The 27,381-nt window shown below is 35.4% G+C and overlaps 2 protein-coding genes across 2 annotated transcripts; both read left to right on the plus strand.

Moving 5' to 3' along the window:
- The first annotated feature begins 2,136 nt into the window (after positions 1–2,136).
- On the plus strand, positions 2,137–9,455 carry LOC132547911 (heterogeneous nuclear ribonucleoprotein R-like). The gene is made up of 12 exons (XM_060211717.1): positions 2,137–2,222; positions 3,011–3,179; positions 3,435–3,661; positions 4,012–4,125; positions 4,342–4,518; positions 5,099–5,234; positions 6,086–6,294; positions 6,406–6,579; positions 6,950–7,080; positions 7,596–7,690; positions 8,051–8,145; positions 8,606–9,455. Exons 1-12 carry the CDS (start codon positions 2,220–2,222, stop codon positions 8,933–8,935), a joined length of 1,860 nt encoding a protein of 619 aa, XP_060067700.1. The 5' UTR covers positions 2,137–2,219; the 3' UTR covers positions 8,936–9,455.
- Positions 9,456–12,586: 3,131 nt separating this feature from the next.
- LOC132547912 (heterogeneous nuclear ribonucleoprotein Q-like) lies at positions 12,587–20,344 on the plus strand. Its single transcript, XM_060211718.1, has 12 exons — positions 12,587–12,667; positions 13,813–13,982; positions 14,095–14,318; positions 15,301–15,414; positions 15,698–15,874; positions 15,989–16,124; positions 16,449–16,657; positions 16,844–17,017; positions 17,604–17,734; positions 17,970–18,064; positions 18,200–18,294; positions 19,484–20,344. The coding sequence occupies exons 2-12, from the start codon at positions 13,820–13,822 to the stop codon at positions 19,811–19,813; spliced, it is 1,848 nt and encodes a 615-aa protein (XP_060067701.1). The 5' UTR covers positions 12,587–12,667; positions 13,813–13,819; the 3' UTR covers positions 19,814–20,344.
- Positions 20,345–27,381: the final 7,037 nt, after the last annotated feature.

The following is a 27,381-nucleotide window of genomic DNA, read 5'->3' on the forward strand; positions in this document are numbered from 1 at the left end:
TTCCATGGCTTTCAGGCACTTAACCTGTAAAAGAGTAGTGGTTGTAGTTTTTAAAACATGACTAAAAGGTGAGATAAAACCACTTTTAAAATTCCAAATTAAATGACAAAATTGAAAACTGCATCTGATAAAAGAAGTATATATGACCCATCTACCTCGCTTAGTTAAACAACCTCTTATTGTGCTTTTGTAACCTAGAGTGAAGATCCGAGGTGAGGGTTCAACCCTCCTATCCATGGTGAATTGTGTTTTCGGCAAACCGAGAAACGACCGGAAAGTGCTGTCTTGATATTTTGGGAAAGACACCTCATTGCTATGGATGATATTTGACGGGCCTGTCATATGTTTTCAGTAAGATAGTCACCAGATACTACATTTACAAGAAGACCCCTCCGACCCAGATTAACTCACGGCTCGATAAACCCGGCAAACTAATAAACAAACATTGATACAAGTTTTGTGTAAATAAACAGTTACAATGTTATGATATATAAATATTAGAACACTGTATATGTTAACTGTTTCAACGAAACACTTTGTCTCAATCTTTCTCATTTATCCTTCCTACGCTTGTTGTCATTTTTATTGTAGACGAATCATGAAATACATCTAAACTAATTCCATCGATAATAACAATTTTCAGAAAATCAGCAAGATTGTCTGCTGTCCAAATGCTTGTCTGTCTGTCTGTTTGTATTGTGTGTATTGTAAGGGCGGACGAACCGATCAAGATAATGACATACACTCTGTGGTCTGATTATCTATTTGCGATATACAAAGTTGGAGATCAAGTGTTATGATATTATGGTTAGTCAGGATGAAATGATGGAGAATAGGCTTGGTCGGTTTGGAACCCCGCAACAACAACTGGACTGTAACCACTGGTTATAAGGGGCGCCAAGATTGTACAAAAGAAACTGACTGAATCACGTGTATAATCTTAACCGTGTCATCATTCGAATGAAATTAAAACGTGGAACACCCCGGGAACTCCTAGTCCACCAGCAGTGTCCACCACCTGTTTTGTCCTTCTAGGGCTCATCAGTGATGTTAAGGTTCAAACCTAGGTGGCGACTAAGGAAAATCCTAAATGATAAAATCCTGATGGGGAAGTGCACTAACTCTATAATTCAGTAAATTCAGTGTATTCGTGTATTTGATCATTTTAGAACATCAAAACGTGCAAGAGAAACGCCACACACTCATATAAAAGACTTGCCATCATTTAGTGATACCATCAGAGATGTACCTTGAAAATACAATGCCAGGATTCAACCTGGACAATCAGGTTCTGAAAGGTATGAGGAGCCACACATTTTTTTTTTTATCTTTTGTGTTTTGTGTTTGTTTTTAGTCTAACGGATAGTCCAACGTAGCGGTAGTATTTTTTTTTTTTTTTGTGGGAAGGGCGTCTCCAAAGCAGTGTATCTAGCTAATGCTACATGAATTATCATCTACCCAAAGAGTAGTAAAAATAATACCATTTGAAATTGTTCACAAATTATCAGAAATAATTACAACTTAGATTTTTAAAATGGAACACGTATGAAGCGATTCTAAATTTTCGAGTATTTGCCATATGATGCGAACCAAGTACTCCCTAATTAGGCATGTTCGTACAGTGCCATTGTCGACCTGTAGCATCCGAGAACTCCCGAATGAGTCTTTAGGCGGGTGAGGTTCAGGAATTTGAACCTCGAAAAAACAATTTTCGGCTTTATTGTCAAAAAGGTAGGTGTATTCTGACGTAGCTATGCAATCTGGAATTGCTTTGTTCACTGCTAATTTGCGTACATCAAGACTTATATGCCATTTTTATCAGTGTATGTAAAGAACACAATGAGTAAGAACGCGGGACATCAAGCGCACCTGCTAATCGATTTCGGGATCGCATTTGTCTGTCTAATGCAGCCTCGTGTTTGTGTTTTCGTAATCCAATTGTGGATATTTTTGATAAATTTACCATTTTGCACATGGATGCTCTGTCTCGTGTACACAAGTAGTCATAAATGAAGAACCATGCCTTCAGCACATGTTTTGCTAACCGGTCCGCCATTTGCAATTTCATGCGTCATCGACCCGCATGGCTTTCGCGGTGAGGGAGGATATATGGGGATTGCATGGTTACAGATTGATGAGCAATTTGTTGCAGTATCAATGAGAAGCATTGCATAAACTCTTTCATGTGACAGGATTGTCAAAGTTTCTGAAGGTTGAAAATGGTACAGCTCCTGTATGGTTTTGTCCATTGTTTTCTTGTGTTGTTGGGTTCATGTTATACATTATGTGCGCTCTAATTGGACAATCTAGGTCACGTGACAAAGTTGTTGGTTTAGTTTCTCGCGAAGCGCACCTGTCGACCTATGAAATAATATCCCGTATAACAGCATGAAATAAAGGTTTTTGTTCGACGCATTTTGGTCCTACTATCAATTACCAATTTAAAATGATTTGATAGAGATATTTTTTATATTTAAACTTTAGATATGGAAATTTAAAAAAACCACTAAAAGTATATACTAAATCCTCACCATTTTATAGTCATAAAATACCATTATTTACCACAAGTCGAAAATTTGTTTTCTAAAATGCAACCAACTGGGCAACATATTGATATGTATGTTTTATTAAAGGAAACAATAAGAAAAAGGTTTATTTATCCTATTATATTTCAAATTCTTTTATAAAAACTGTAATTCTGTACTCCTTTGTAAACAATTAAGACTGAATAGTATAATATGATCAATTTATTATGCATATATTTCTTGTTAACGATATATAATCAGAATATTTTGTCATACAAGTGCTTTGTTGTCATGATTTAAATCCCATGTTGTTTTTACATAGGATGGAACAAAAACTAACACCTGTCTTTGTGATAAAATGAACAAATCTCCTGTTATGACCTGTTGCTTGAAATACAACATGGCAAATTAATACTTTTTGCATGAAAAAATAGAATTGAAAATTAGTTCATTTAGAAATGTTTTATATATCTTTTTCATTTCAGAATCAGATGGCACAAAATGGAATAGACCTGGCCACTGAAGAAAGACTTTTGGCAGACAATATGGAACCCAAAGAACCTAAGCGCGAAAACCTTGAAAATCACCAAAAACTATTAGATTATGGAATTAGTGCAAAAATTGCTGATGAAGTTCTGAACATTTATGAATCAGGTTTGTAAAAATTTAATTACATATTAACAGTAAAAAATTCGATGAAAGCAATATTTTATAAAGTCATGTAAATTGTTTACAAAGAACCTAATTATGAACTACGAAGAAAAGGTTTTTGGCAGAACACCTAGGAGGAAATTTGTAAACCATTCACAATGTTTTCAAAGTTATTGCCACCTTTAGACACCAACATCATCAGCCAAGAGAGATTTCTGCCAATTTTCAAAGCAAGAGTTACATGATGCTTGATTTCAGACAAACTCAACCACAGTGAACTTGATGAAAGAGCGCTGGATGCTCTGAAGGAATTCAACCCAGATGATGGTGTTGCAGTTCTTAAACAGTTCAGTGAAAGTTGTCTGGAACATGTCGCTAACAAAAGTGCATTTTTATGTGGAATGATGAAAACTTATCGCCAGAATAAAAAGCAAGGATCATCAGCAGCAACAGCAGCAAAAGGACCAGATGAACAAAAATTAAAAGTAAGACTTGTTGATATGTTATGTTGCCGAGAATCAGTTTTAGCCTTTTGATGTCCGTTATAATCCACCTCTACTTTGTAACATATGAAAATAAATATGATAATAGCGTGTAGGAAATCAATGTTAGCATTGTTTATACTATTGTTGTTTGTTCCTTCAAGTCTTCTTTCAAATTTTCATAATAAATACACCACTTTTTAAATTACCAATGAACAAGAATGCGTTGTATCACCTGTATTAAAAGAATTTTCACTAGATCTGTCAGAAAAGCCATTTTAAGGGTTTTCCCCATTACTTGTGATAGAGCAATTAAGAAAGAAGAAATGATTTTTCTTTTTTTATTTTTTAAGGAAATTTTGGCCAGGACGGGGTACTCATTAGATGTCACCACTGGACAAAGAAAATATGGTGGCCCCCCTCCTGGTTTAGAAGAAAACTCCACACCACCTGGATCTGGGCATGAGGTATGATTTAACAGTATGAAAACAGAGGGTTGGTATTGGAAATAAATAACTGCCATTGTGTTTAAAATTTGCTTACTTGATGGAATTATTTCTTTATTACTTCATTCTGCCATCAGCACATGGGTCCAATAAACTTCTTTCAAAGGAACTGAGTGGGTTTACTTCAGGACAGCGAATAAGCAGTTGTTTTTAATATTATGTAACACTTTGTTTCAGATCTTTGTTGGAAAAATCCCCAAAGATGTCTTTGAAGATGAACTTATACCTCTGTTTGAAGAATGTGGAAGAATATGGGACTTGCGTCTCATGATGGACCCCATGACTGGAACCAACAGGGGGTACTGCTTTGTGACATACTGTGAAAAATCTGGAGCTCAGGAAGCTGTCAACAAGGTGCTTTTCAATTCTGACTTAATTTTTGATATTTTAGCAGAGCTGAACTACTTGGTTTTCAGCTCAAGGACCAAGATGCCATAATATCAGTTATTTCTAGAAACACTAATCAGTGGATTATGAAAAAATCTAGCCAAAGGCATCAACTTGGGGAAAGGGACTTTGAAATACTTATTCTGTCCCAGTTTGGTTAGAAGCATCCTTTGAAGAAGGGGAATCAGTTTAGGATGTACATTGGATCTCTACCCTTTGGATGGAAGAGGCAGGGGGCCCCAAGATGGGAAATAGAGCAAATTATTAAAATCCTCCTCCATCTGTAGAAATCGGACTTCTTGTCAAATTTGTTCTGAAGCCTTCTTGGATGATGGATACTTTGATTTGGATGGTTGTTGCTGAACCCCTTGGGGCAGGAAGGTGGTGGCTGATAGGGAAATTAATATAAACCTTTTTGAATCCCATTTTATTTAGGTTTGATAAGCTATTTCATTTAAAGGAAAAAACAGACAGGTTAGTGATGCAGACCTTATGGGCCATTTATTTGAAAATACCAATTTGTAAATTCAATTTTTTTCTCTTGCAGCTTGACAACCATGCAATTAAAGATGGAAAACACATTAAAGTGAATATTTCTGTTGCCAACCAGAGATTATTTGTTGGTAGCATCCCAAAGAACAAGTCAAGAGATGAGATATTTGAAGAATTCTCTAGTAAAACAGGTATGAAATATTAACTAAGATGAATATGAAGGAAACAGTACTTTAGGGTCCAATTATGATAGTTAATGGATGTAGGCATTTTTACAATGCTTCAATATCCATATCGTTACTTGTATATAGTATACAAAAATTACATGATCTGTTAAGATGAGTGATTTATTACTGGCTGAAAAATTAAATTTTATCTCTCAATTTTTCTGGTATTTATCCAAATTTTATATTAAATTATTATCAATATTAAAATCCAGTATTTTGGAAGATGAGACTTTTTCTGACTATTAGGATCAGATTTTTACCGTCTTCTTTAAAACCCTTTAATTCAGTTTTCTATTACAATAATTCAGTTTTAAGTTTAGCAATTCCCATTGTGCAAGAAAGAAAGGAAAAAAATCCAACCATTCATATTTACTGTTTTCACAACTATTCGCGATATTATTGAAATAATCTTGCCAATTTATTCTGCTTTGAACAAAAATCAAATTTCCCCAGTCCCCTAATTTTCAGGCCTGTTCAGATGTTGCGGACTTTCCTTTTAGATTTCCTTGAAGTCCTTGAAGAACATATACCCAATGTCTTGAAAATACATGATTACCTGTAAAACAAGTTTATAGGGGATATTAAATGGGGCTCCAGCATCTGTCCAAGAAAATTTCCAACTACAACTTGAGAATCATTAAAAATCATTGTGCTGATGTTGATTAAGCTTTATACACAATTATTTTGATATATGTATCTCTCACACAATCATTTCAAGCCAACAAAATCAAGCATACCCTAAATATTCATTATCATTGACAAGAAGTGTGCTAATACTCAAAGTATGTGAAACATCTTCAAAATTTTCATTCCAGAGGGTCTCACTGATGTCATCATATACAGATCTGCTGAAAAGGAAAATCAAAAGAACCGAGGATTTGCCTTCCTGGAATTTGATTCACATAAGTCGGCCTCTCTGGCAAAGAGACGTCTAGCTTCAGGCAGGGTCAAGGTGTGGGGATCTGCTGTTGTTGTTGACTGGGCAGATCCTATTGATGAGCCAGATGATGAGACCATGGCAAAGGTACTATAATGAGGCCTAAAAAAATGAACTTTGGTTTTATTTGACTTGTCTTTAATTTTTAATTTTTTTTTCCCCCAAATATAAATTTGATATATGAAATATCTGTTTCAGGTGAAGGTACTATATGTGAGGAATATCTCCAGTGATGTCACAGAAGAACTACTCAAGGAAAAATTTGGGGACTTTGGCAAAATTGAACGTGTAAAGAAAATCAAGGATTATGGATTTATCCACTATGAGGAAAGAGAGGATGCCGTTAAAGCTCAGGAAGCCATGAATGGCCAGGTTAGATAATAGTTACAGCAAATACATGTAATTTAAAATGGCAATTATAAAATGATTGGATTTAAAGCAAATTCTCAACAACATATACACTTTCATCTATTTTTCATGCAAATATTCTCTTTAAGTTATTGAAAAAGCTTTCAAAGTTGAATGTACAATTATCATTTGTTAACATTTGCCTGTAATGATAAAAATTCATAATCAGGGTTTATGATTCACATGAAGAAAAAATCCTTAAATGCAATGGTTTTGCTATAATATGCATCCAGGTTAATTAGAACTGTAAAAATTAACATTCGTCAGAGCAATATCTGCCAGTCATGGAAGCAGCATTAATTCAATAATACTGAAACTATCATTCATTTTCTAGAAAGTTGGAAAACTTGAAATAGAAGTGTCCATGGCAAAGCCACCCATAGAGAACAAGAAGAAAGAACACCGAAAACGTGACCAAGAGAGAAGGCAAATGTTTATGGCCATGGGAAGAGGTGGCTATTACGGGTAAGGGACACTTACTATAGCCTTGGGAAGACGTAGCTATCACATGCTTTGGTTGGATAGCACAGTGATAATTAAAGGGGGGAGGTCTCTGCTGCATAAAGATTTGGTTTTTTTCTCAACATTGAAATTAACCTGCATTGTCATCTTCAATATTATATAAACACGAACAGCCACAGGTAAGTAGGGTCAAACCTTGCACCTTGAATCTACACAAGCACTCTACCATCTGAGCTGTCACAGCCACACTAACCAACCAATTCCACTTTTATCTGACATGTATGCAGGGACATAACTAATTTAAGAGCTTAGTTTCCTTGCATTTAAGGAGTCCTTGTCTTCTTTGTCTACATCAGTATAAGCAGATTGCTTTTTGATGGGAGTCATATCAAGATGCCACATTACTTAATATCCAGTGCTCTGTCATTTGGACCAGTGGGAAATAACGATGTTGTTTATAGAAAAAATGAATAACTTGAAGCAAAATACCATTGTATTATAAATACATCTTTGTACAGGTATGATGATTACTGGGGTCCACCAATGAGGCCACCCATGCACCCAAGGGGAGGAATGAGGCGCCCAGGTCCACCCATACCTCCCAGGGGTTATGGTGAGTTAAAATTTAATTGCAGGGCTGAATTTTGCCAGTAGCTCTAACCCAAGTAGTGTACTTGTTGTCAAACTGTCCTAGGAAGGTAAAGAGAAGACGATAAATGGAAATTTAAGTTGAGGCGATGCAATGAAATGGCATTTACAATTTAATGTATGTCTACAATACAAATAATCATTGTTTCTAGTTTGTTTCATTTAAAAAGTTGTATGGCAATAAGTTGTGATACTGTAAAGATCAAGGTAGAAGTTAGTTTTGTTCAGCTTTTTCAAAGGTAGATAATGAAATGAAATTTTACCCCAATTAGATCTGAATAATCATGTGTTTTTCAAAATATGCTTTTGGCTTGATACTTTGTAGATTATTATGATGATTACTATGGTTATGATGAATTCTACGACTATGGATACCAACCAGGCCCAAGAGGAGGACGCGGTGGGCGTGGAGGTCAACCAGTAAGTATTCTTGTCTAATTTTAAACTCCTATTGGGGAACAAGAGTAAAGATATGAAACAATGAGATTGATCGATTACATAAAGCTGTATTAAGAACAATAGTTTAACTTTTTATCATATTAAAAGTTGATGATATTGTAAGCAAATTTTTAACCAAAAAAAAAAAAGAAATTAATAAAAGGGTCCAGTAAGTTTTCTCCTTTCAAAACTGAAATTTTACATTTTAATTCTGAAAAAGAAAAAATACATCTTGAAGTTGCATATAATTTACATCATTTCATTTCAATTTTTAATACATGATAATGCTATGTAGTTGAGAATGTATTCGCAGAAAAGTTATAGAGGGTACTTGGGTTGAAATCTTGCTGATTGATGATATTGTGCATGTGATGACTGCCTCTTCCATCTTGTCAAAGCAAACCTTTAATGTTGATATAAATACATGTATTGTTTGCCGCAGCCAATGCGAGGTCGAGGAGGCGCACCACCACGGGGTGGTGGTCCTAGAGGTGGCATGATTCCGCGGGGAGCAAGAGGAGCTATGCGAGGGCCTAGGGGAATGATGCGGGGCCGTGGTGGTGCTGGTGGACCCCCACAGGTTCCTTTTAGAGGCGGGAAAAGAAAAGCAGGAAATGAAATGGGACAATCGCAAACAAAACGACGCAATACACAAGATAATTGGGGAGCCCAGCCCATCGCACAGCAACCTCTTGATCAATCGGGCGGTTATGGTGGGGACTACAATGACACAGAATGGTACCAGGACTCATATGGGCAAAATTGGGGTTGAGCAGATAGCTTAACAACTGCTAAATTATCTTCAGTTCTTGTTCAGTGGTGTAAAACTAGTGTGTTCAATACGAAAGAATGAAATTCGGGAAGTTCTTATTGTAATGCAACGTTCCTGAAGTTAGGAATGAATTTGCAGTTAACAATAGAACGGAGGTTGGTAGATAGTATCTGCTATAAGTGGACACCTGCCTTGTTTACCAAGTTCTGGAAATCTGACCGCTGGATACCAAAGAGCAGGGCCGTCCATTCCATTCATTCGGACTGGACGTACGGGGCCAGGGAATAACCCCGAATACAGCTGGCATCCAGCATGCGGCAGCAGTTCATGATCACCACAGCAACATTTTTAATGATTAGAATTTTTAATTCATTCATTGTGGGAGTTAACATCAAAACGTGAATTTTTTTTTTTTTTTTTAGACAATCGTTTGAAATTTTTTGTTGTCATTTTGTGTTCTTGGTCTGTGTCATTGTTGTCATCCTTCATCATCAATCATGAATAAAATCGGACACTTTTATGTTTAAGAATTTGTCTTTATTTCAATGTTGTTCGTTTCAAATTTAAAACGACAATGTTGTCAATTATAGATTTTTGAATGGTAAAGGGTGTTTAGATTGACTGCTATATCATCCATATTGGAGTGGGATAAGGTTAAAATTTACCCCTGGACAGTCTGCCGCATCATCCATATTGGGATTATATCGGGTTAAGCAAGTGACACTGCCATTTCATTCATATTGGAGTAAGCTTAAAATTAATTCTGCGACACCACTTAACACTAATATTATCTCCCCTTTTCATACAGGTTTGTTATAATGGTGGACTATGGTAACAAAAGATTGGAAAAACCACTAAAAAATGATAATTTGATAACAATTTAAATTAACATTTATTATGGCATTGATATTTACAATTTCATTCTCATTTAAGAGATCGAACATTGGTGTTCACAAAACTGGTAGAAATGATCCACCATGGATGCAGTAAATTGAGCAACTTTCAAAATAAATTTTAGGTTCGTTTCAATACTACTTTTTTTATTTGTATCGCTTTGGATTTTCCCCAATTGCCTCCTAGGCTTAAAACTTTAAGCCGTTAACGTCTGTGACAAGTCCTAGCTAGGAGAAACGGCTTACGACACTGTTCAATCATTGTTTGGCTGTACTGTACAGATGCTAATCACTTGTGTGTCTTTGTACAATCTTGAAAACATGTTAACTTGTCCACCAACATTTTCAGACCTTAATATCTGCTTTATTTTAGTCATTCCATCATGTTTTTATCTTTCACTTTGACTTTGAAAATTCAGTTGAAATGCCTTGCTAGATATACTATACAATCTGGCAACGTACACAGTAACCCCGCTGGACCATGTCGAGTAGTAGAATATGCAAAGTTGCCAAACTGAAATTAGTAAAATTGATCATGGCAGCAGAAATTCAATTTAATATTTCAAGTCAAAGCGAAGGAAGAAAACACTGAAATGGCATGAATACAGCAAACCTTAAGGTCTGGAAAAGTTAGCAAGGCACTCTGGATTGAACACAAGACATGGGAATGCTTGATTTGCCACATCCTAAGTGAATGAGTTTCTTTCAGTTTTTGAACACCTGAACTTGCATTCTGTCTTTGAGCCTAATTAGTAAAAAGTGAAAATATCAATAACTGCATAATAGATATGAATATTGACTTTCAAATCATCATGTAAGAGACAGGAATATTTGGTCTTATTTTACTTCCCTTTAAGCCTTAAAAGTAAGTTCTCATTTGTGTAGAATGTCCTAAACAAACAGTAACTCGTAACATTTTGGGCATGTATAGTTCATATGACAACATTCATTACCCTCAAAAACAAAACCTTTAAATATCTTAAATATTGCATTATAAATAAAGCACTTTAAGGCAGTGATCCCACATTTTTTCTGGTTTTGTCAGTTTTTTGTTTACCGGAGACAAAGTCTCGTGATGACCAATTCTAATCAACTTCGTCTGGCATCTTGCGTTGGTAAACAATTTAACATTTCCAACTTCTCCAATACCTATGATCAGATTTCAATGAAATTTTTCAGAAACCTTCCCTTATTTAAGATGAATAAAAATTGTGAATTATACAGCCCCCAAAATGGGTCAATCATCTCTGAACATCCAGATATGAAATCAAATGCTCTGCATGGAAGAAAGCATCTTAAGGAGTTTAACCAAAATTGTGAATTTCATGGCCTGAGGGTCTTGCATTTCTGCATGGGAAAGAGATGAAGTTTACTATGGCTTATATAGGAAAACGATTTTTCAGCATAATTTGTTTCATTTTCATTGGAAATATTTAAAACTTGGTTAGAATTATGAGTGAAGGATGACAGTGTGATGGTATGCCCATATTGATCTTGGCTGACCTCCAGGGACTGATGGGCGGAGCTAAAAGGGGTCGAATTTCAAAAATCCTCTTCTCCACACCCAGGTATGCTAGAATCAAATGCTCATCATAAATGGAAGCATCTTAAGGTGCTTTAATTACCAAAAAAGTTGCGCACTTTGTCCTAGGGAGGAATATATTTTTTTAAACTTTTGTGTTATTTTCTTAGAAAAATTGCATTCTTGAGCATAAGGTTATTTCTCACTGAGAACAACTTCATCTGAATTATCAGTATAGGATGACAGTTTTGGGTGTTTCTGTTTCATGATACTTGATAACTATCCTTTAACCTATATATTCGATATTGCTTATCTCAGGTGACCATCAAGGCCGCTTGGCTTCTTGTTAATGGTAATCTGGTTAGTAGCTACCTTAATCCCTTGAACAATACTTGAACTACCATGTCATTTCACAATGCAACTAGCATTGTAATTGATCATAATTTCAGTATAAGTATGGTGATGTATGCCTTTTATCAATTTTAATGTATTTACGTTAAAGCGTTAATAGAAATTTTAAAAAAATATGGATAATTATCACATAAAAGTTGAAAAAAAATGGGGTTTTAAAGACAATTTTGCAGTAATAAAACAGATCTGATAGCAAAACCAACAAATATTTTTAATTACCAAAACAAAATAAAATTGGGACAGTTATGCATTATATTATGCATTTCCATGATATTTAAGTGATAAGTATATATTATGCTTTATAAAGGACTTAACTGGACAAACGATTAATTCCTTAAAATTTAAATTAAATGTAATGGTGACATACAAATGTATAATAACAGTCATTTAGTCGAGTTGTATCCCATAATATCTGAAGGGATGGACTACTCTTAGTTGATTTTAAAACAATTAAAAACAAACGAAACAAAATCGCGCCCATTGGTAACTGACGTAAAGTTCCAAATGGTTTTCCAATAAAATTCTAATCCTCAAGCGCCTTTCGTTTCACGCCTTACGATCGATGAAGCCGGGAAATGCCATGTTCGGGTTTTTCCGGCGAGCGCAGGCTTTGTTTACACCACTTAAATAAAAAGCATACAAATGGACAAATGAAAAAGAAGTGATCAAAAAATAATTCTGTGGACTTAAGGTGTAATTTTATAAAAAAAATTACAGATGAAAAGGGGAAATAAAGAGGTTTTTTTTGTTGTTTATGAAAGTAGGTTAGAGAGTATGATTGTGATTTCGTACGTGTAAACCCCAAATTTTCATTCTTTCTCGCCGCTTATGTCGATTTAGGCGTGTGTGGTTCAGGAATTTGAACCTAAAAACGTTTATTTTTTGGCACCCCTGTTCAAAAAAAAGGTATGTACATTGCAATTACTTTTTAAACGTTAAGTTTTTTAACAATTAGTTAGAAAGATGGGGAATTGGTTTGATGCACGTGCCGACATAAACGGAAAGTCCTTACCCACGCGCACCTGCTTAATTCCTGCAAAATCCGTTGACGGAAATTTCTAATCGAACATCTGAAAATTGTTTTCACGCTTATTTGTTTAGAAACAAATTTAAGCTTTCACTTTGCTATAAAGTAACATGACATGAATCCTAATTTGCACCAAAACCAGTCGGACCGGTTTGTTCTAGCGGTTCTGTAGGCTTAGATTTTTTACATGGCATGAAAGAGCAAAAGGAATAAATTAATATTTTAATAAAAATAATTTTACCTTTTAGACAATGAAATAAAGACAGCACATTGCCATTTCGATCGCAGAAGACTGTCTATGTATTGGTATAGACCTATTGTTAACAAACCTTGTGCATGGACATTGAATTGTGAATGACGCCCGCTTCGGTTGTCCAGCCATTTTGAAACATCGATAAAATGTGAAAGCTTTGGCATATTCGTTGGGGGAGAGGGGAATAATTGTTGTAACCAAATTATACATCTTAGCATTGAATTTCTTTTAGGTCTAGACCTATTGTTCCAAAAAAATTAGAGGGTCAAACTGGCCATTAAGAACCCACATTATCAATTTCTTAAAATAATTATTTAACTATGATGTCGCTTTATCATAAAAGGAAAAGAAAAACTAGATACACATAGAAAAGTAAGCTGGGAATTGCATGCGGCTTTCCACAGTGATACCTACATATTCATAAACTTGATTTCTTGCATTGGCAACATCAAACGAAAGAAGTAGTATTGTCTTAAAGCAACGATAAAAAGGAATAGGATGCTGAAATTTTGTTGAAAAGACTGATTTTCTGGGAGAGTCTTTGCTTTATAAATATCGAAGACTATATAGATCTTTAAGATATGTATTTAATGCATATAGGTCGGACAAAATTCAGAATTTAATTTTTTTTTGTAATGGGAGCGTTCATCTGTAAAATGTGTTCATTTCATTGCTGAATATTTTTAATTCATTGTATTGTAGAATTATTTACCATCTGTAGACAACTAAACATCTAGCAAAACTCATTTACTAGTTGAACTCCATTTTCAGAAATCAGATGGCTCAAAATGGAATAAATGAAATGGATCAAGCGGCAGAGGAACAACTTTTGGCAGAAGATATGGACACCAGCGAATTAAAAAGTGAAAACCGTCAGAAACTTTTGGACTATGGAATCAATGTTAAAGTTGCTGATGAGCTCCAGAAAATGTGCAATCAAGGTAAGTAATCGAGAGAGATAGGTGGTTTATTGTTACTACATATGTGACATTATTCTTTGTGAAGGTTCAGTTAAGACGAAGTAATATTGCAGAAAATGTTTGCATTTTGTAGATAAACTTGACCATGACGAACTTGATGAAAGAGCGCTGGATGCTCTGAAAGAATTCAACCCAGATGATGGTGTTGCAGTTCTTAAACAGTTCAGTGAAAGTTGTTTAGAACATGTAACAAACAAAAGTGCATTTTTATGTGGAATGATGAAAACTTATCGTCAGAACAAAAAACAAGGATCATCGGCAGCTACAGCAAAAGGACCAGATGAACAAAAATTAAAAGTAAGACTTGTTGATATGTTATATTGCCGAGAATCAGTTTAAGCCTTTTGATCTCAGTTTATTACAAAAAGGACTTTTACAGCAATTTTGGATATCACCACTTGGATCTGAATTATCATAATATAACATAATTTTCATAAAATTGGGAAAATAACTTCAATTTAATTTTTTTGGCAGAACAAACACTGTTTTAATTCATTTAATAATTGGCCATTGGGGGTGAAAATTGAATCAAAAACAATTTTAAGTATTATCCCAGCAAACAACACAATTACTCTCAATAAAATTTGTTCAATGCTTATGTGACAATACTGTTATGGAATCTTGGTTGAATTCCTGTAATCTCGAATGAGAACTTTTGTTGTAACTAGGCATATCAATAATGAGCATAAAATTGTCTAATTTTGTGCAATGCTATTATGGCCAGACCTTTTTTTGTACACATGACAATGAAGTGCACACACAATCAAGTTAAGTGATCAGTGATAAGGAAACGGTAGCGAATAAAATTCCCAAAAATGAATTGCAGGTCATGTTTGAAAAAACTGTATGAACTGGGGGGAAACTGTGATCAATCTACAATGTATTTTTGCGAGTCCTTTACAACTTCATTGCTAAAGACAATGGGTCCCTTACTGTGAAGCTGAAGTATTTTCAGAAACTTTAAGTCCCAGCAAAAATCTTTTGAGAACAGGACTTTGGACTCCCGCACAGAATTATTCCTGGTAAAAAAATGTGGCATTTCTTTATTGGGAACACTAAAGATAATCAGAGTTGTTTTAATAAACAGGACAATCCCTTTACAATGGCGTGGAAAATGTCAAGGCTTATACAGTTAAGTAATTATTAGAATTGGAAAAGAACATATATGGCTTAAATACTTAAAATTTAAATATGTCCTGTTGAATTTTGAATTCCTTGAAAGTTGGATTATGTTTATCAATTCCTCTTGTGAGCTGTCAATTTACATTTGTTCATTCAGGAAATATTGGACAGGACGGGCTACTCTTTAGATGTGACTACAGGGCAAAGAAAATATGGTGGCCCCCCTCCTGGTACAGACGAGGATGCAACTCCACCAGGACCTGGTCATGAAGTAATTTGAAGTCTTAAAGAATGTCTGGATGCACATTTCTTGCCTTTTTCAGAAAAGTAGACTTGTATATGTCCAAATTCAATGCTGCAGTGACCAAATGAAAATAAGCTTTCACAAATGTATTGTGTTCGAATAGTTTAATAAATATGATGTGCTGTTTCTTTTTACACACAATTTCATTACAGCAAAATCAATGCTAATTTATCAATAGTCATCATTTTCAACACCATGCAGGGTCATTTATATTGCTGCCTTTGCAATAATCTTTCTATTTCTGTTTAAGGTCTTTGTTGGAAAAATCCCCAAAGATGTCTTTGAGGATGAACTTATACCGTTGTTTGAAGAATGTGGAAGAATATGGGATTTGCGTCTCATGATGGACCCCATGACTGGATTCAATAGGGGTTATTGCTTTGTGACATACTGTGAAAAATCTGGAGCTCAGGAAGCTGTAAGCAAGGTAAACGAAAAGGAAATTGGTAGTCCCTTAAATTTCACAAAATCGACTTCTGTTAAAGTTTTTGAGCATTGTATGTTTTTTTTTTCAAATTAATGATCCATTTCATTTTTACAGCTTGAAAATCATGCCATTAAAGAAGGAAAACACATCAAAGTAAACATTTCCGTTGCTAACCAGAGATTGTTTGTTGGAAACATCCCAAAAAGCAAGACGCGGGAAGAAATACATGAAGAATTCTCAAAAAAGACAGGTAACTGGGAAAGATTTGAAATTTCTTCATCATTGTGATCAAGAGCTTTGATCTTTTTCTTATTAATTTAATGCATGACGCTCAAGTCTTATATGAAAGACCTTTTTTAGTGAAGTTTATGCTGAATCTGTAACAGAACTTGCGGTAAGGTATATCTTTCGTAGGTAAAGTAATTTTGTGTATGCAAGTTGCTGGGGGAAATGGATGCTTTGTCTGTAGTAAATATTTACCTTTCCTAGTGGTTGGGTGTTCTACAAACCTTGACTTCCTCTGTTAAGTTTTCTGAAATAACCTAAGAAGTAAAAAAAAAATTTTTTTTTCCAGAGGGATTGTCTCAGGTTATCATATACAGGTCTGCTGAAAAGGAAAATCAAAAGAACCGAGGATTTGCCTTCCTTGAATATGATTCTCACAAATCTGCATCAACAGCTAAGAGGAAATTGGCTTCTGGCAGAATCAAAGTGTGGGGCTGTGATATTATTGTAGACTGGGCAGATCCAATTGACGAACCAGATGACAGTACAATGGCAAAGGTATCTATCATTGTCCAACTACAAGTTGGGAGTTTGTGTTTATTTAGAGAGAAATATTAGAGCATAACTTGTTAGTTTAGAGAGAAAATATCTTGATATGCAGCCATCATACTAGTTGTAGATTACACTTTGAATTTTTTTTTTTTTTTTTTTTATGATGACTTGAGCAACTCTTTTTCTGTTCAGGTTAAAGTCTTGTATGTGCGGAATCTCACAAGTGATGTCACAGAAGAAATTCTGAAAGAAAAATTTGGGGAATATGGCAAGATTGAACGTGCAAAAAAGATAAAGGATTATGGTTTTATCCACTACGAAGAAAGAGAAGATGCTGTTAAGGCTCAGGAAGACATGAATGGCCAGGTGGGTATTACTCTGTACTCTTTGAATATCACAACACAGGTCCTTCTCAGCATTGTCGGTTGCAGGGTTGGCTGCCAGCTTGTGAAGATAAAACTTTTAAACTTTCCGAAGTCTGCAGGTTCTCTATCTGTAGATATGAGAAAGATTTAAGAACAGTATTTCTATCACTTTTGCGGAAAATATTTAACTACTGATACATTCAGCAGGTTTGTTAGGAATAATTGCGAAGGAGAAAATTTCTGTGGTAAGGCGTCCGTTTTGATTTGTCAAAATTGAAAAATAAGTGATCTTTGCTACATACTTGTCATGATTTGCAAATGTAGGTCACTTACCTTTTTTTGGAAACATTCTATTGACAGAATTTCTTGCCTGAAGATTTTGGGGAAATTTTGTTTTGAAAGATTTTGTTAAGCAATTATCCTAATCATTATCTAGACCCACACATTGTGCATCATCAGTTAAAAACGTTTTTCATAGCTTCATAATGTTTATAGCTTCCTTATTTCAACACATTTTTCATGCTACAGTGAACAAATTGGTATGTAGTACTTGGTGAAAAGGTGATTTTAAAGAATCTCCTTTGCAGAAATTGGGCAAGCAGGAAATTGAAGTGTCCATGGCCAAGCCCCCTACCGAAAATAAGAAGAAAGAACAGCGAAAGCGCGAGCAGGAGAGAAGGCAAATGTTCATGGCTGTTGGAAGAGGTGGTCCCTATGGGTAAGATATATAATTTTGAATACAAGTTTTTGTGTCCCTTGCAGTACAGGTTTTTTGCTGCATTGTCATTTTGCAGGATAAACTGCCCGGTTGTGAATATGAAACTTGTGTTTTCAGAGATTACAGGTTTCCTTACATGAAGATGTGTTTAAAAAATTTTAGAACAATTTTGGTGTTGACAACATGATTTCCACTTCTGTATTAACATGGGTTATACATGTAATGATGTACACAGATATGATGACTACTGGGGTCCACCAATGAGGCCACCCATGCACCCAAGGGGAGGAATGAGGCGCCCAGGTCCACCAATCCCTCCCAGGGGTTATGGTGAGTTGAAATCCTAATGGTCTTTAATATGAATATGCATTAGATGTTTGGTTTTCACTTACCTCAGTTTCCTGGAAAAATTTTGTGAAGTGTCTAAAACTATTACAAATTCGGTGATTTGTGCAAATCTTTCAGGTTACTATGATGATTGCTATGGTTATGATGACTTTTATGACTATGGCTACCACCCAGGACCACGTGGACGCGGAGGGCGTGGCGGACCACCACCAGTAAGTCTCCCTTCTGTTAAAATTCTATGACTGCTTTTGGATTTTCAATTAAATTTATTGTGCTTTAATTCACTGCAAGGTTGATACGTCCTTTAAATATGTTGATATGTCTTAAATACTGTGGATTCATTTTATTTCGTGGGGGTCCAATTTTCGTTGTTTTCGTGGATGAGCAAATCCACGAATTTAAAAACACAACGAAATATGAACTACTTACTAAAGTAATTTTGAAATTTGACCAAGTAATCTTTGCCGACACCGGAAACGTCCACCGGTAATGACAGAAGCCCCGTAATTAGTCGGGAGTCGGGTAGTCTGAGGCTCGACATGGATACGCTAAATTGGTGTCAACGATATATAATTATATATTATTAAACATAACAAAGGGTAAGTACCCATTGTGATGCTAAGTATGATGGGATCGCAGTCGTTAGCGACACTGTGGACACTAGGCTTGATCGGACCATCCTGTCGATTGAAGATTGGATCCGTATTTCTATCCGACTACAGGTTCACAATAATTATTAATAATGCAGATCTTGTTTACACACCTGTTTACACATGGTCCAATCGTTACGCGTGGTGTTTTCATATGACTGCGGTACACCGACTGATCAGCACACAATGTTTATCCACTGAAAACAATTGTTTCTGATAATTACCGATTGATTACACGCCAGGATATATACTGATTTGTGGTTTGATATTAATGCGAGACTGTTGTAAACAGCGTTATAAAAACACAGGACGCCATCTTGAAAAAAAACGTTCTTTTATTCTTGTCATTAGTGTTAATTCCTGTGAACATAGCCTTAATACAAACAGAAATAATTTCGACTGGAAGCAAAAAGAGAAAATTCTAACGTTTTTATTTTTTTCCCACAGAATCAAAAATCCACGAATTTATGAGTCCACGAAACTGTCTAATTTGTAGAAACAACGAAAATTGAACCCAACGAAAATAAATGAATCCACAGTAGATGGGAGAAATATTTTTAAAAAATGAAGATATTCTTTTGATGATGTACATAATTCTGTTGCAGTGAAATTTTGAATATGTACCTTTCTGTTTGAATTTGACTATAATTTTTGTTTTGGATTCATTTGAAATGCTTATATTGTATACTTCTACTGTTCTGTCAAAGCAAACCTTTAATGTTGATATAAATACATGTATTGTTTGCCACAGCCAATTCGAGGTCGAGGAGGCGTACCACCACGGGGTGGTGGTCCTAGAGGTGGCATGATACCGCGGGGAGCAAGAGGAGCTATGCGAGGGCCTAGGGGAGCCATGCGGGGCCGTGGTGGACCCCCACCAAAACCAGTTCCACAGTTCCGAGGAGGAAAGAGAAAAGCAGGAAATGAATTAGGACAAGCCCAAACAAAACGACGCAATACACAAGATAATTGGGGAGCCCAGCCCATCGCACAGCAGCCTCTTGACCAATCGGGTGGTTATGGTGGAGGATACAATGATGCACAGTGGTACCAGGATTCATATGGGCAAAATTGGGGTTGAGAAGTCAACCTTTAGTAATAATTTTCAGTTCTTTGTTAAGTGGTGTAAAATTACTGTGTCCCTGTAGGAATGACCAGAAAATTGCCAAAAATAATCTTTGCACAAAAATTCTGCCTTTGGAGAAGGATATGGCATTATCTTTGGGATTTATTTGGTATCTGCCATCAAAAGACTATGATCATGTAGACATGATTTAATTGATTGAAAGTTCAATACAGACATCTTGGAACCAAGGAATCTCTGGCAGGCTAATCATTCTGAAAGGATACTTGAGGTCGTAATACCTCTTAATTAACTGGTTTGCCAGTATGCAGCAGTTCATCATCATGAAATTTTTAAAATGAATATTTTTAAAAGGACCATAGTTTCTACAAAAAATCTTAATTGTGGAAAGTAATTCAAAAATCATTGACTTTATTTTCATGGAAATTAATTGAATCATCGTGTTTGTTTTTTAAATTTTTGTGTTCTTGGTCTGTGTCATTGTAGTTATCCTTCATCATAATTCACGATTAAAATGTAATACTTTTACTTCTGGCTCTGCCAATTTGTTCAGATTTTGAGTGGGGAAAAAAAAAAAAAAAACCATCAAAAAATCTGCAAGCTGCTATAATGGCTAATAGTTGAAGGATATTGTTTTACTGAACAGGAAAAAAATGACCCTACAATTTTACACACTTCGTTAATTAACCTGAACCAGAACCTGCATGCAAACAGAATATAAAAGAAAACAACAAATGAAGCATTATTTTGGTCATGTTCACAAAAGTGCTTTGCATTTCTGGTTGTTTTGTGAAACCCTTTTCAATCATAAGCACCAAGTTTGAAAGAATCTTGATCTGTGAAAACAAAAATCATTCTTAATTGTGCTTTAGATTGGCAAGGGTTTCCTTGTTTCTAACATTGAATTCAAGCATATTTGATTGAATTGTTCAGTTCAGTTGGTTTGGTTTCAAGTTGTTTGAAAAAGTTTACTGCAGGGATATTATTTTGATCATGCTAGAATCATGAATTCATAGTCATGCTTGTTAAGAAGTAACAGTTTATAGTGAAAGATAACTTTATGATTTCTAAATATGTATTTTCAAATGAAATGTTAACATAGCATTGTTTTCCCCAATTATGTTACATGTATGCATTTCCCATATCTTTTTGCATACTAACATATTCTCTTTTTCTTTTTTTCTCTCTTCCTGACTTAAAAAAGTATGCGCCACCAAAAAACATTGAAATTGTTAATTTAAAACAAAAACAAAGAGAAAAGATCAGAAAAAAAAGTTTTAAAATTAATCAAAAAATTACTAAACCTTTTTTTAAGAAAATATTTAATTTGAAGCAGATTTTGTCAAGAAAAACAATTCAAAAGTGATTTAAACAGTTCATGTAGTTTTGATAATTTATAGTTTAGTTTTGGCACTTGGTTTGGAACTGAATGTTTGGCGAAGTCGAACAAACTTTGCTGCATATAGGTTCCCACAGCCTGTTGCTCCCATCCAGGGATCTGAAAGGCTGTCCCCACTGACCAGTGTGCTGCATTCAGTCTGGGCCACCACCAACAACCCAGTGGACCGACTTCTGACAGGTAATGTGGTTGTCAAAGGAAGGCTGTCACCTGGCAACTTGATATTAAATAGACCTTCACAGAAAAAAGAAATTACAAAAAATTATAAAAAGAAGGGGAGATAAAAAGAAAAATGATTGAAAATCTGACTTTGTCCACAGAGGTGGCAACTAAAACTCTTCAAAATCCTAACAATGAAGTGCAAGTTCATCTATCTGGAAAGCAACAGAACTTTTAGGGAAAAGTGTAAAATACAAATAGAACTTTGTGAATTTGCTAGTGGTTGTGCTGAAATATTTCGTGCAGAGATTTATCCTTTAAAATTCACGGTGTACAGTCATTTCCCCCTCAAACTTTTCAGCACATGGATACATAATCGACACATTCGTACAAAATAGAATCGCATTTGCTACATGTCGAGTGCATGTCAAACAAAAACTTCGAAAATCTAAAAGAAATTAATTTTAGTGTGTACTGGAATTTTCACATTGCAAATGTTCAGAAGAGAAACGGAGTGCTCATATGATATCAAGTTGCATACTTATGAAGAATATGTGAAGGTCATATTGATCTTGATGAATGCCATGTTGACCTTGATGAAATGAGTCTTTGAATTTGTTGATATTTCTGACTATACTCTGGCTCTCACATTGACTGAATTTCCTCCACCAAGCTTAATTTCGTTAGTATGTCCTTGCTTGTTTTAATAGGAATTTATTTTGTAGAAACAATTTTCGTGGATTGCACGTTTCCGACAAATGCAACACCTGCCTGTAGTTGGTCTATGTGAATAATATCCATACTTAACCATATCTAACGAAGATGACAGTGTGAAATATTGTCTTTTTATTAAGGACTAAATGGATATCAAAGGACTAGGAGAGCTCTTTACAACTAGAACTGAAAAATTAATGCATTGAGCATATTATAAATGACAGCATTTACAAAGATATCTCTCGAGCCAGAGTATAGACTTCAATTAACTCTCTCTTTTTTTGTGGTGTGGGAATGATACACTGTTGAACGTTCAAGTCTTGTCAAGGAAAGAAAAAACATTCCTTGCAAGTCGCGTTCCAGAGAGCTAAACGATGGTATTCAGGTTGCTCTGTAATGTCCTGTTTTTAAAGGGTAAGAAAAAAAAACTCTAAACGTTGCTCAAGCAGTTCTAAGGAAATGATGTGGCTGGTTGAAATTTGGCTACAGATTTTCTGAAAGCATTAGATGCATTGTGAAATGAGTAATTCATTGTCCTGCATTCGTCTTGAAGTAGGTTCACAGATAGTGACATTGAAAAGTAACTAGTCTGGAAACAAAAGTAAAGCAGAATAAATTTGACCTATTGATATTTAACATAATTTAGAGTTCAAATATGGGAAAACGTAAAATTTTGCACATTTATAAGGTAAACGTGATTTTGATCCACCAAGGTACAGTACTACGATGTAACGTTCAGCAGTCTTGTTTAAGTGCCTGAATATTGTATGAAATGCTCGAAAGAGAGAACGTATTTTTCATTCTTTCTAATTACAAAGAATGGGGATGGGTAGTATGAAAATGGTGCAAATTACAGCGAATATAGTTGTGGTGTGAAGTTCTCCGTCGAAAGAAGATATCTGACATAAATAGAAGGGAATTTTACTGGTCTAATTCAGAAGTACGAGAATGGGATGTTATACTTAATCCCATGTATTGTCTTTAACAGGTATCCAGACAAGACCGTCCAAGATTGGCCGAATGTTGGAGGTTTATTGTATCTATAAAATCAAAACGCCATTTTGGCATAGTCTTAACCAATTTTAATAAGGAAAAAATTCAAATTCGATTAGATTCTTTTGCAAATTTTGTTTTGAACTTCTAGCTTAAATTGCACAGCAAGTGTCTGGTTTTGTAATTTGAAATGAAATTAAGAAGATGCCATGACCGAATCCAGATCACACAGAAGCTGGCCGAGGGAATAAAAAAGGTAAGTCTTGCAAAGAAGATGAAGCAAGAAGAAAATTCGATTTTGAAGTTTGTTTTGTGTTGAAACAAAAAAAAAAAGAGAAAAAATAAAAACTTTATTCACAACAAATATTTGCAATTTTTATGTGTTGGAAGTGGTATATAGGAAGTCTCATTATAGTGACTGGAAAATTCCGTTATGTAGTTATCTATTTCACAACACACTCGTTTGAGCAATGTTTCGATACTTCGTAGGTGGTTGTTTATTACTGTAATATGCAACTTTAACATTCATATTGCTAAATAGAATCCGGCAGTAAAATTGTGCTGAATAGAACCACAGGTACCCACATGTCTGTCAATAATCTTACTAAGGTAGGTAACTCTTGTCTACCTAACGAAATGGCCCAACGTCTGGAAAGTTGTGATGGCCACTTCACCGTCGATGTATATCTCTGGAACCGACAGATAAATGATGTTTAATTGTTATATTTCATATTATCCACGAAAACTTGCCAGACATCAAACAGCGAAATTCACTTAGTCGGACCTACTTCTGGAAGCAATATCTGACTATAATCCATTAAATTAGCTTCAAAACGCCTTTCCATGACAAGTACGCGATTCGTTGTTGAGAGTGATCATTTACTGACTTGGCTGTGGTTTATTTTCATATATTGCTTATCCTGTCGAATGTCGCGTGAAGGTTTTCGAAGGTAATTTTTATGGATTCTGAAATCTGTTGATTTAACGATGACTGATGAAGTCTGACAACAGTTTTAGGACATGTGAAGCGAATCTATTGTCGAATTAAATATTTATCTGTTGGTTTATTCCACTTGACTAGATATATGGAACGGCGCAGTGCCATCATAATATACCGATATTGGGTCATTTCGTTCGAACGATAATTGATTGCCTTGTCAGTACGAGTGTTGACGGACCAGGCTATATCGGAGTGAGCAGCAGACTCCGTCATCGAAGCACTCGTAGGTTTGGTAATTCGCCAGCCTAGTGAAACTACTTGATTGGAAATATTCCATTGTTACAAGAAAATGTAGTGATGGTGTCATGTGATCTTTAGTGTGGCGTAGTCCCCCGATATCACTTACTTGCTCCGCATTCCCGATCGGAATGAAAATGTCGGTGTTTGTACCGATGTGGAAGATAAAGTCGATGACTTGTATATCGACGTGGATCAAAAACACTACATTGGCATTGTTTACTGGCGACCATCCTACCCCGGTACGACTATCATTGACATCTTTGTGAAAATAGGTGATGCAGGAAATGCTGAATAGACTCAAAACTAGAGGTGAAAACAGGAAACGTACACCTTTGATTATTTTTCGATATCCGGCTGGCTTTGTCAAGACGGGATACGGAAAATAATCATTCTTCTGATGTGAACCCCTCTTGCTGAGCTACCCATTCAAAAAAAATGTTGTAGAAATTAAACAAAAAACTTTTTTAAAATGTTTCCCAACACTACCAAGATAACTCCACTCTTTCCAGAAGAAAGGACGAGACAGAATTTTGCAGGTAGGTGTAGAATTCCAGAAAGCGATTGTTTTCACACCACACGTTTTGAAGATACATATTGCATTTAGCAAAGCACAATTTGCAGCTAATGGCCAAGTTGTACAAATATATTCAAAGGCGACCGAATATATGAAGATATAATGACCATAGTAAGTTAATTTGACACAAACATTATTACACAGATATTATTGACATCTCGCTCAGTTCTAAATAAAAATTTAAAAAAAAACTTTATTTGATGAAAATGATACCCGCAAAATTCTCGAGATCGCTTCGAGTAGAATAATAAAAAATGCTCCCGATATAATCGATCACATTGGTTAACGAAACGCCATACAGTGTAATGAAAATTGGAACGTATTTTCTAAAGCCTTTACTCTGAAAATTATTTAACACCTATTTATTCAAGATTAAATAACTGGGTTAAACAAAATAAAATTTGGAAGGATCTGGTTAAATTTTGCAATCGGTTTACCCAAATCCTCCCGAATGGGGTAGGAGTTAAGGTCGTATCCACCAGCTTTGTGACATGATCTGATTGCAGTAGACAAACCGGAAAGTTGTAGACGTTATGATTTCCCTATACTGAATTCTCCATTTCTAGATAAGACCGCCTGCTTCAACATGGTGTTTACATGTCGTAGTTGGTTCGATATTCAAGAGCATGTTCCCAATATCGTGATCATTTCCGTACAATTTGTCAACAGCTGATTGATAAACTCCCAACACAGGACTGAGAGATACAGGTTGATGAAGACCGATTGTAGGAGTCCCTTTTTTTTTTTTTTTTGTCATGGTGATCTCACTTCGGAGATATTTTTCTATATGTACGTATGCTACACTTCCTTGTCGGCGCTCGAGCGGCTTCATTCCTTGGGGGACTTTGGTCAAACTTCACATTTTTATAAAGGACTATTTAGGAACATTTTCTTCAGATTGGTAATGTCAATAGAATGGAAGTACGTATCACACTGGTCATTTGTCCGATAAAGGTGACCGTGTAGCCATCGTAACGTCACTCTAATCTGCTGTTGGTTGTGTTATAAATACTTCTATTCTATTGTAAAGGACTACATTTCGGACAAGTTAGGAGTCGCAGGGCTGTATAGTCGATGTATCAAATTCTGTGTAAATCACTAGCGGACATTACATATTAATGTCCAAAAACAATCGGGGGCTACGCTCCGAATCATACCATGGTAATCTGTCTGTAATCGACAAATTTTCCTTAATTTTAACTACCTCTAGAAGTTCTTTAGTTCTCATTCTTCAAGTACATCAGAAAGGAATATTGATCAATTATTTATGTGCAGCACTGCCCCTTTATTTATTTATTTAGAATTTCAACTAGCGACAGCATGTTGACTTTCCAATCGGTCTCAAAACAAATCATGGATAAGAAAGCATTAATGCCTATGGAAGTTTGTTTGACAATTTATCGAAAACTTTTCCTTTAAAACACTGCCCATGCATAATTTGTGCTCCAAAACACTACTTAGAGATCCTGAGATTTTTTCGCTTTGGTCCAAAATTCAGCATAACTCATTTAGAACAAATAGTATGAACTACTTCTCACTAATGAGAAAAATATTTGGAGTCTGATTTGTTAAGGAGCAATCGATGTCACAGTTTAAAGTTGTATTAACCCAGCTACGGACAGAGGGAAATCTAAGGTTTTAAAGGTTATCACATGGAGACAACAGGCATGTAAATAGCAGCTGCGTTATATCATTTTCATAAAAACGAATTACCACACGACTCTGATTTCTCTCCAGCTTCATCCTCCCAAGAGTGTGAGTTTTTTTAATCGCGCCACCTTTAACCTGAAATCTTGGATCCTACTAAAAACGCCGATTTCCTGTGACTTATCACACATTGTTACATGCGTTGATATCTGCTCTAGTTGACGATACTAGCTGGCATTGGAACCATTTAATCATAATTAAACGCTGTCTTTAGCCGGCGGGACTTCCTTCCAGTTTCTGTAGGCTAAACAGGGTCTGAAAGTAACACGCATTATAGAAAATATCCATTTCGATTTCTTCTTTGGAAATAATAATTATTATAATAATTTATTCGTTTTTATTTCCGAGACGATTGTTGTTTCCAGAAAACCGATTTTCTCATTGAAATGCAATAGAAGGATTCTATAACGATAAGCAAACTTTATCTCAAAATGTTAGTTTTCACCCAGATGTCTTCTTTTCTTTCCTTTTTTTTTATCAAGGCACAGATTGCAGTACTTATTTCTGGGTCCTATGTTTAAGAAAAGTTATCCACCAAGCCAACATACACGCACTCTGATTAGTGGTGTTAATAATGCAAAACTTTCCCCAAAACATCCTGAGTAATACCAAAGAGAATTAGTCTGGCAATGGAAAGATGTTTAAATTATTGACATCAAAGCAAATCACGATGTCAACTACGTCGTCACAAAATGAACTCCACAAAAAATCTATATGATACCATAATAAGCGCTCCACTTTTGGTAAAAACAGTACAGCTATTGGTAACAAAAGTACAT

This window comes from Ylistrum balloti, unplaced genomic scaffold, assembly GCF_031769215.1.
Source record: "Ylistrum balloti isolate Yb309-2 unplaced genomic scaffold, AGI_CSIRO_Ybal_v1 Utg369988, whole genome shotgun sequence".
Classification (NCBI taxonomy): domain Eukaryota; kingdom Metazoa; phylum Mollusca; class Bivalvia; order Pectinida; family Pectinidae; genus Ylistrum; species Ylistrum balloti.